Source organism: Bos indicus x Bos taurus, chromosome 3 (assembly GCF_003369695.1).
Source record: "Bos indicus x Bos taurus breed Angus x Brahman F1 hybrid chromosome 3, Bos_hybrid_MaternalHap_v2.0, whole genome shotgun sequence".
Taxonomy (NCBI): Eukaryota; Metazoa; Chordata; class Mammalia; order Artiodactyla; family Bovidae; genus Bos; species Bos indicus x Bos taurus.
The window spans coordinates 17,781,068-17,791,455 of record NC_040078.1 but is presented as its reverse complement, the minus strand read 5'-3'; the positions used below and the strand labels follow the sequence as shown (position 1 = coordinate 17,791,455).

The following is a 10,388-nucleotide window of genomic DNA, read 5'->3' as shown; positions in this document are numbered from 1 at the left end:
TAAATGTCTGAAGGAAATGGCAATCCACTCCAGTGTTCTTGCCTGGGAAATCCCATGGACAGAGGAACCTGGAGGACTATAGTCCATGGGGCCACAAAGAGTTGGACACAACTTAGTGACTAAATAACAAAAATCTCTGAAAAGGCAGAAATGAAATCTTTTGCCAAGGTTGGAAAATGTACTAGGTCATTGTTTCCAGAACTTTAGTTATCTTCTAAATGCTCATTATATTTGTCATAATTACACATCACATGTGTTATGTATTATCAATATCTTTTGCTTTAAATTCACTTTATACTAACTTTTTGAAGTTTTAATTGGATGTAGGCAATCATACACATAAACAGGCAGGTAAAATGTTCAAATTATATACTACAATATAGTAAGAAACACAGAGATAAAAATGAGAAAGAGAGAAAGAGATTATGAAGGTTGGCAAATTCAAAATCTGCAGAACCAAAACCCTAGTGGAAGGCCATCAGGCAGAGGTATTTGTTCTTACCTGGAGGACGACAGCCTTTTCTATTCAGGCTTTCAATGGATGAAATGAAGACTACCCACTTTATAGAGGGCAACCTCCTTTACTCAACCACTGATTTAAGTATTAATCTCATGCAAAACATCTTTAGAGAAATACCCAGAATAACGTTTGATCAAATATCTGGGCACCCTGTGCCAGTCAAGTCAGCCCATATTAACCACCAAATGTAGTGTCCAGCATACTGACAAACTGTGTGAAGAAAGTAGAGCAGGAAATATTTATAAGTTTATTTGACATATATTCCACTTTGACCAATATGGAAAATCTAAAAAGTGGGTTAAAAGTAGGTAAAATTAGTATTAATAATTGAGGAGTCATGTATGAATGGCAGCTTGTGTTAATGACTAAACTATTAATAAAGTATTTTAACTTTCATATAAAATTACTTGTTTGAATCACATTGCTTATTAGATTAAGTTTCCCAATAATTTCAAAGGGGTAGGAAGCCAGAAAATTTGAACTGTTTTCTGAGCTTTCTTCAAAAGTGGAAGAATTTAAAATGTCAGTTGGGAGACATTCTGTAGAAGAAGATAGTATATCATGTTGGGAATTATGAGCAAATAGCTTACTTTCAGTTACAGGCCTAGGGTCCGAAGTGCCAGAACATCTGAATTATGGTAGGTGATACTAAGCTCCTAGTGAATTCCCTGTGGACAGAGTTGAAACAGAATTATTAAGGTCACTGGAACCTGCTTGATGTCCTTTATTCCAAGGAGAAAAACAGTGAAAGGATGATCCTAGAGGTCACCATTTTACTGAGCAGATCTAAGTGTTATGATGGGATGGCTAGTGAGATGATCTGCAACCTGCCCTCCGTCCATTTTAGAAGAAGAAAGGAGACTTAGATTAGCAGGCTGTTGATCAGGGGAGAAAGCATTATAAGAAGGGCTGGAGGTAAAGAGAAAAGTGTCACCAGGTAGCCAGGTGCTTTGCAACCTAGTATGTACAGCAAAATGGTGACCAGTTCAACTGGAATAAGACAGGAAATTTTATAATTCATGGACAGTGAAAGATAGAAAAGGGTCATATTCCCCAATCAAGAAAGGGAGCTTTTGAGTACAAATTAGAGAACCCTCCAAATCCTCCCTCTGTCATAAACCCCTGATACTGAGAACTAAGGCAGGGACTTTTTGAGTCATGAGAACCTAATCCAGTGAGGAGATCCTGGAGCAGGACATTTCCTCTTTTCAGAGTCCCTGTCAAGCCAGTTATGGATGGATTTGCATTTTGGTTGGGAAATGACTGGACCAGTTTCGGCAGCTCCACCTCCCCTTGGTGGGGCAGCAAACCCAGATAAAAAGGCCCTCTGTTGCACCAGTGCCATCCTCCTGCTACTCAAGTCCTGATAGACTTTGGAGAAACTGGTGAGTCTGATTCTTCAGTTCAACTTTGTTCTTGGGCTCCAGAATATTGAATTTATGCTGGAGGCAGCAAATTCGGTGGGTCCAAAGTTATGATCAAGTGTTTAATGGTACTTATTGGATGGGAGGCTTTCCCTGGTGGCTCAGATGGCAAAGAATCTGCCTGCGATGTGAGAGACCTGGGTTCCATCCCTGGGTCAGGAAGATCCCCTGGAGAAGGGAACAGCACTCCAGCATTCTTGCCTGGAGAATTCCATAGACAGAGGAACCTGGCAGGCTACAGTTCATGGGGTCACAAAAAGTCAGACACTACTGAGCGAATTTCACTTTCATTGGATGGGAATTTGGGCACAGTGGTATACTGTATTTATTAAGTTTCTGGTACATACTTTGAATTACCCTATTGAACTGTAAATTAATAGGAAATCTTTGACATGAAAAGGGAAACAAAAAAGTATTTTTTCTGTTTTTGCATCTTCCTGGTGTCCTTCTGCTGTAATTTCAGAAGCATTTATCTTAAAAGATATGAGGTCCTGTGTCCCTCCTGATGACCCTTTGTGCTGTACACAAGTTATCCTGTTGGGACCTCATGAGAGATAATAAAGATAAGAATTGCTTGTGAGCTTGCCCAGGATTTTAGAACTTGTGATGGCTTTTCCTGAAAATGCTGTTTTCCTGAAAACAAAATAAAACAAAACAAAACATCACGTGTGTTTTAAACAAAACTATTTTTTTAAAACATTGTATGATAAAGTGAAGACTTTCTCTCGGCTAATGAAGCAATTTTCTAAGGAGGGAGTAGCCAGAAATTTGTTAAAACAAGTTGAAGAGTTTAAAGGGCATTGGAGATTGGAGAGGTTCTGTCTGACGGTATTACACAATTTTTGCCACGTCCCTCTGTAGGAGTTCCTTGTTGTGAACACTGTTATGTAATTTCTTTCAGATTCTAAGATTCCAGAAAGATGTCTTATCAGCAGCAGCAGTGCAAGCAGCCCTGCCAGCCACCTCCAGTAGTGTGCCCTCCCAAGTGCCCTGAGCCTTGCCCACCTCCAAAGTGCCCTGAGCCCTGCCCACCTCCAAAGTGCCCTGAGCCTTGCCCACCTCCAAAGTGCCAGCAGAAATGCCCTCCTGTGCCACCTCCCCAACAATGCCAGCAGAAGTGCCCACCCAAAAGCAAGTAGAAGCATCAGCTTTTATCTGGATCAGGAAAGGATGAGGACAGTTGACTCACCTAGCTCCACAGCTCCACCTTCATCTTCTCTTTAAAGCCTATCATGGATACAGAAGAAGCTTCTCCACCCTTCAGCTGGCAATATGCCTGTGATGACTCCTCACAGCCAGAGATATTGCCTTCCTGAGGCTGCTGCGCCACTTTCCTCTGGGAGGACAACTGAGAAAGCATCACAGCACTTCAGAGGGAAGAGCAACAGCTCTCCTCCTGGGCACCATCATGGGACTGTCTCCCTGTATTCTGTGTCTGTCACCTGGGGACGGGTTTCTATCAGCTGGGCAATTGTTACTTATCCTCCACTTCCTGAGTAAACTACAATTTCTTTGTGTGGCATAAAAATGTTTTCTTTCTTTTAAAGCCTGCTTTTAACAGTATCATATCATCATCTTGGTTTGTTTACACCCTTCTTTGATGCCAAGTTTTAGGCTCTCACAATCAGTGTTATCTGAATCTTGCCATGCTGTTAACAATCATTTCTATATAATTTCAATACATATTATTTTCTTAGTTATTACTTGATTGATTTTATAATCAAATCTTTTAACTTCTTAGGTTTACAGTCCCTTTGCTAAAATGTAGGGAAAATCTTATTTACATTGCAAACTTGTCTGAGGCATAAAATTAAATGAATTGTTTAGTTTAGTTGGCACAAGCCAGTCACAAAAATGCCACTTTTTTGGGTGAGGCAGTTCACCATTGTCTCCCTCATCACCACAAGCACCACCACCACCACCACCACCACGTTTGCTCCACAGGAAAGTGGCTCAGACATAACTAGTATAGCAAGCAAGGAGATTCTTAGGTTTCATTACTCTTTCCCATTCTGTTATCCCATTATTCTTCTAATTTGACCTTGGGTTTAATGTGATATTGCTGATGAAGTGTTTTTTGGAAATTAGTGGGATGTTCCACATAAGTATAGCAGTTCTTGGACTTCCTGGTGGTCCAATGGTTAAGAATCACCTGTGCCAATGAAGGGAACACGAATTCATTCCCTGCTCTGGGAAGATTCCACGTGCTGGGGGACAACTAAGCTTGTGTGCTGTTGAGGTCCTTTCATGGACCGGAACCTGGTGGTCTGGAGTCGACGATGAGAAAGTGAAAGAATGAGACAGGCTAATATTTCTTGGGTTACTGAGCCAGCTTTCGCGTTCTAGGAAATCAGCCAGAAATAGAGAGATAGAGAGAAAGAAAGAAAGAAAGACACGGGGACCCAAGGTCTGATGGAACAAAGGTGTTTTAATCAACATGGTGTGGGCATATATGCTGTAGTTATTCTCAGCAAAGATAAAGATTAAAATTCCAGACTTACAAAACATAGGCGATCCATATTAAAGAGAGAGAGAGTTGTAAACAATCACTTTTACCGTATGGTCCACAAGAAGGAAGAGGGTGCTTATCACCGTATTGAAAAACTAACGAAGGAAATGCCTTGATCCCTCAGCCCCTGGAGAGGCTTGCCTCTCCTCTTAATTCCTGTATTCAGGAATTAATAAGGAACAGAGGATTCTGGACAGATCCAAAACAGCACACAGAAAGCCTCTTGTTAAATGCTTCCTGACAGTGTGCCACAGCTACGAAACCTGCCCACTCTACTCTAGAGCCTGTGCTCCTGAACAAGAAAGCTGGAATGAGAAGCCTGTGCACCCCAAAAGAGAGTGACCCCTGTTGGCTGGAACCAGAGAAAGCCCGCTTGTTCTAATGAGGACCCAGTATAGCCAAAAAATAAGTGAATAAATAAATAGAATTTTTTAAAAAGAGAATAACTTTATTTTTAAAAATAGAGTAGTTATTAAAACATGGGTAGTACAGAAGAAAGGGAAACTAAAGAGTCCTTACCAGGCAAAGTGTTGCCTCCTCTCCATGTATAGCCCCTGCTCTTCTTTCTCCAAAAACACATCAATCTCAGGGTTTTTATCTTTTTCACTTCTGGATTTACTTTCCAGATTGTTTTGACCCCACCTTTGAAGAACATTAAGGTTAACAATATTTGTTTAGATTTACAAAGTCTCTGTTCCTATGCAGTTTGTTTGCCAAGTGCTTAACTTACTAGTGAAGTCATTGTGACAGCAGATATGTTCTTTAAGCATAGATCTTACTTTTTTTAACATTTTATTTTATATTGGAGTACAGTTGATTAGCAATATCGTAGTTTCAGGTGAGTGAATCCGTTATACATATATACGTATCCTTTATCAAATTCTTTTCCCATTAAGGTTGTTACATAATATTGAGCAGACCTACCCTATGCAGTGGGCCCTTAGGGGTTATCTATTTTAAATATAGCAGTTTGTATATGTCAGTCTCAAACTCCTAATTTTGCCTGTGCCCTACCTAACCCACCTGGTAACCATAAGTTCATTATCTAAGTCTGTGAGTCTGTTTCTGTTTTGTTCGTAAGTTCATTTGTATAATTTCTTTTTAGATTCCACACATACAGTGACATCATACAATATTTCTCTTTCTCTGTCTGACTTTCTTCACACAGTGTTACAGGTTCTATGTCCATCCATGCTTCAAATGATGTTATTTCATTCTTTTTAATGACTTAGTAATATTCCACTGCATTTTTGTACACCAATTTCTCTATTCATTCCTCTGTTGATGGACATTTAGGTTGTTCCTGTGTCCTGGCTTTTGTAAATAGTGCTGCAATGAAGACTGTGTTGTATGTATCTTTTTGAATTATGGTTTTCTCTGGGTACATGCCCAGGAGTGGGATTGCTGGGTCGTAAGGTAGTTCTCTATTGAGATTTTTCCCTTTGTTGTGCAAAAACTTTTAAGTTTTATTAGATTCAATTTATTTTTGTTTCTTTTTTTTTTTATTCTAAGAGTTCGATGACAAAAAGATCTTGCTGTGGTTTATTCTGACCTATATTCTTGTTACATATTCAATACATTAGAGAGGCTGCAAGGTGATCTCAGACTGTCTCCTTTGTGTTTCCTGCTTCTGGTGCTTTGAAGACCTTTGGAAGTGTGCTGATCTTGGCATGCCACTTTGTTTGCTAAGTCATCTCACAGTTTTTTCATAAAATTCAAACTCAGACCATGCTATTTGAACACTGGCCAATTGGATTTCAATTTTCATAGGCCAGAAGCTTTGTAAGTAAGTTCCAAATATTAGGGGCACTTCATTTGGATTGTTCAGTTCAGTAAGTTTAGTTGCTCAGTCATGTCTGATTCTTTGTGACCCCATGGACTGCAGCATACCAGGCTTCCCTGTCCATCACCAACTCCCAGAACTTGCTCAAACTCATGTCCATCGAGTCAGTGATGCGATCCAACCAGCTCATCCTCTGTTGCCCCCTTTTCCTGCCTTCAATCTTTCCCAGCATCAGGGGTTTTTTCCAATGAGTCACTTCTTTGCATCAGGTGGCCAAAATATTGGAACTTCAGCTTCAGCGTCAATCCTTCCAATGAATATTCAAGACTGACTTCCTGTGGGATTGACTGGTATGATCTCCTTACAGTCCAAAGGACTCTTAAGAGTCTTCTCTAGTACCACAATTTAAAAGCATCAATTCTTCAGTGCTCAGCTTTCCTTATGGTCCAACTCTCACATCCATACATGACTATTGGAAAAACCATAGCTTTGACTAGATGGACCTTTGTAGGTAAAATAATGTCTCTGCTTTTTAATATGCTGTCTAGGTTGGTCATAGCTTTTCTTCCAAGGAGCAAGCGTCTTTTAATTTCATGGCTGCACTCACCATCTGCAGTGATTTTGGAGACCAAGAAAATAAAGTCTGTCACTGTTTCCATTGTTTCCCCATCTATTTGCCATGAAGCAATGGGACCAGATGCCATGATCTTCATTTTTCTGAACGTTGAGTTTTAAGCCAGCTTTTTCACTCTCCTCTTTCACTTTCATCAAGAGACTCTTTAGTTCTTCTTCACTTTCTGCCATAAGGGTGGTTTCATCTGCATATCTGAGGTTATTGATATTTCTCCTGGCAATCTTGATTCCAGCTTGTGCTTCCTCCAGCCCAGTGTTTCTCATGATGCACTCTGCATATATGTTAAATAAGTACTTACAGCTCAGTTTTATTTGGCAAGCAAAGGAAAATATATCCTCCAGGTTGAGGGCTGGCTAACCCAAATGATGTGAAGAGAAGACAGCCCCCAGGCTCAACTTTGGCTCCTCTTTTTATATGATTTTTCTCCTCCCCTTGAGCCTGCCCTATGTAAATTGGGCTAGCCAGGAGGGCTGTCTGTTTTACCTGAGGTTCTCACTCTGGTCCACAGGCCTTCCTTTGTTCTATTTTCACTGGCTTTTCCCTTCTTTGTTTTTAGGCACTGCCATTCTGGACTCCTTTTTCCTATTCTAACTAGCTAACAGATGGAATCTAGGAAACACTCCCTACAGAGCTGCATAATAATGTGGCATATGAATCCACAGTATTCATGTGGTGGATCAATATGTAACTATAAACCTTGAAGACTGAATGGAGGAAAAATCTTGAGTTATAATGGACAAAATGTAGCAGTAGGTTGCCTGATGAAATGTAGGGTACTATTATCACCTTTTTTTTTTGCTATAAATGGTAAACCAATAAACAGAATAGATAAGAGCATGCTTTTTTGATGGGATTAAAGCAGTAGGCTTATCACGGTGGATCAAATTACCCTGAGGATTGGCTCCACCCTGAGATGAGAGAGGCTATGAAAGTCCTTATGGCATACTCAGGGGAAATGACATCAAAGTATGGCTACTACTGTCTCATCTTACTATATCAGTTCAGTTCAGTTCAGTTCAGTCGTTCAGTCGTGTCTGACTCTTTGCAACCCCATGAATCGCAGCACGCCAGGCCTCCCTGTCCATCACCAACTCCCAGAGTTCACTCAGACTCACATCCATCGAGTCAGTGATGTCATTCAGCCATCTCATCCTCTGTCGTCCCCTTCTCCTCCTTCCCCAATCCCTCCCAGCATCAGAGTCTTTTCCAATGAGTCAACTCTTCGCATGAGGTGGCCAAAGTACCGGAGTTTCAGCTTTAGCATGATTCCTTCCAAAGAAATCCCAGGGCTGATCTCCTTCAGAATGGACTGGTTGGATCCCCTTGCAGTCCAAGGGACTCTCAAGAGTCTTCTCCAACACCACAGTTCAAAAGCATCAATTCTTTGGTGCTCAGCCTTCTTCACAGTCCAACTCTCACATCCATACATGACCACTGGAAAAACTATAGCCTTGACTAGACGGACTTTTGTTGGCAAAGTAATGTCTCTGCTTTTGAATATGCTATCTAGGTTGGTCATAACTTTCCTTCCAAGGAGTAAGCATATTTTAATTTCATGGCTGCAGTCACCACCTGCAGTGATTTTGGAGCCCCCCAAAATAAAGTCTGACACTGTTTCCACTGTTTCCCCATCTATTTGCCATGAAGTGATGGGACCAGATGCCATGATCTTAGTTTTCTGAATGTTGAGCTTTAAACCAACTTTTTCACTCGCCACTTTCACTTTCATCAAGAGGCTTTTTAGTTCCTCTTAACTTTCTGGGTCCCCATTATTGAGTATAAAACATGTATTATGACTGCAGTCAGGTACTTAGTACACAGTAGCAACTTCAATAGTTTACATGAACCATTTGGTGATGACACTGCTTGTAGACACTAATCCTGAAGGTGCTATAGTGATGGCTCTGTTCCTGGATGATCATGCTCAGTGGTAATCTTGGTCAAAAGCTGTTCCTTATTGACAGGAACAGTGACAGTTCAGGGAACCTAACCTGTTTAACGGATGTGATGATGGGTTGATTCAGTAATCCTTTATTTGCTGGAGCATAGCTGGTGACTCTGTCACAGGTTTCATGTATCTCCACTTCCTCTTCCTCCTCATTCTCCTATTAACCACATTCTTGAAAAGCATCCTGATGATTTGGCCAAGACAAGGAAGGGAGATCTACCAATATTACTTTAGATGTTTAAATGGCAACAATTAGTCAGCCCTCCTGACCACAGGAAGAATTTGAAAAGATATTAAAGGACTATTCAGTAAATGTATTGACAACATGTCAGCATATCAATGTTGGAGAGTTAAGAGGTATACACTGGGGAGCAAAGTGTAATACAGCAAGCTGAGGTGTCTGGACAATTGAAGGAGAAGACAGAGAATAAACATTAACATAATTTTAAAATTATTGTCTCTTAGAAGCGCAAAACATCTTGGGAAAGAGTAGAAGAAAGCAAAGTATCAGATCAGCCCTAAGTTCATAATTACCCTAGATTTCAGATCTTTAGTGCTCTGATTCTCTCTCCCCTCACAAACCTGCTTTCAATCATTTGTATGTGATGGTGTGAGTCTTACACGGTATCTTACATTTATTATTGTTTCACACAATTTAAACCTGAAGTTTAATTGGAATACAAATATTTATTTCCTGATAAAGAATTTTAAGCACTTCATAGCAGTCTAAGGAAGCGTAAGAGTGAGGAATACAGGGGACATCCTGAGTTCATTAAAAATGTGTTTCTACATTCTACAGTAACATAAACCCAGCATTATAACTTATTTCTAAACTAGACAGGAACCCTCAAAAGCCAAGGCTCACCATAAAAAGCCTGAGTGCCCAAGGGAACAGCACAGAAAAGAGGACTGTTCAGCTCCGGGAAAGAACAGGGAACTGTGGAAGCATCATTGAGGGATAAATCTGTGAAAGGCAGAAACAAAATCTTTGGTCAGGGTTGGAAAACATACTAGGGTATTGTTCACTGAAAGTTAGTTATTCCCTAAAGGCTCATTATATTTGCCAAAATTACAGATCACATGTATCGCATAATATTAATAGTTTAACTTCAATTTATACTAACTTTTTGAATTTCTAATTTAATCGGCCCCAGAAAATCATGTACATGAAATTGTATATTACAGTGCATATATATTTTATAAAAAAAGAGTGAGAGACACACAGAGAGACAGAGAAAAAGAGAGAAATAACTAAAGCTGGAAAATTCAAACTCTACCGAGCCAAAAACCCTGCTGAAGGTCAACAGGCAGGTGAATTATCTCTTACCAGGAGAGGGTGAGTCTTGTTCTATTCAGGTCTTCAATGCACTGTTGAGAACTACCCACCTTATAGAAGGCAACCTCTTTTTTCAGGCCACTTATTTAAACATCGCATGTGCCTGCTAAGTCACTCCAGTTGTGTCCAACTCTGCGACACTGTGGACTATAGCCTGCCAGGCTCCTCTTAGCTCATCCACAAACAGCCTTAGAGAAACACACAGGATAGTGTTTAACCAAGTATCTGGGCACC

The 10,388-nt window shown here is 40.3% G+C and overlaps 1 protein-coding gene across 1 annotated transcript; it reads left to right on the top strand.

Annotated features, from left to right (window-relative positions):
* The first annotated feature begins 2,864 nt into the window (after window positions 1–2,864).
* On the top strand, window positions 2,865–3,466 carry LOC113890443 (small proline-rich protein 2E-like). The gene has a single exon (XM_027538329.1). The coding sequence runs from the start codon at window positions 2,865–2,867 to the stop codon at window positions 3,081–3,083; it is 219 nt and encodes a 72-aa protein (XP_027394130.1). The 3' UTR covers window positions 3,084–3,466.
* Window positions 3,467–10,388: the final 6,922 nt, after the last annotated feature.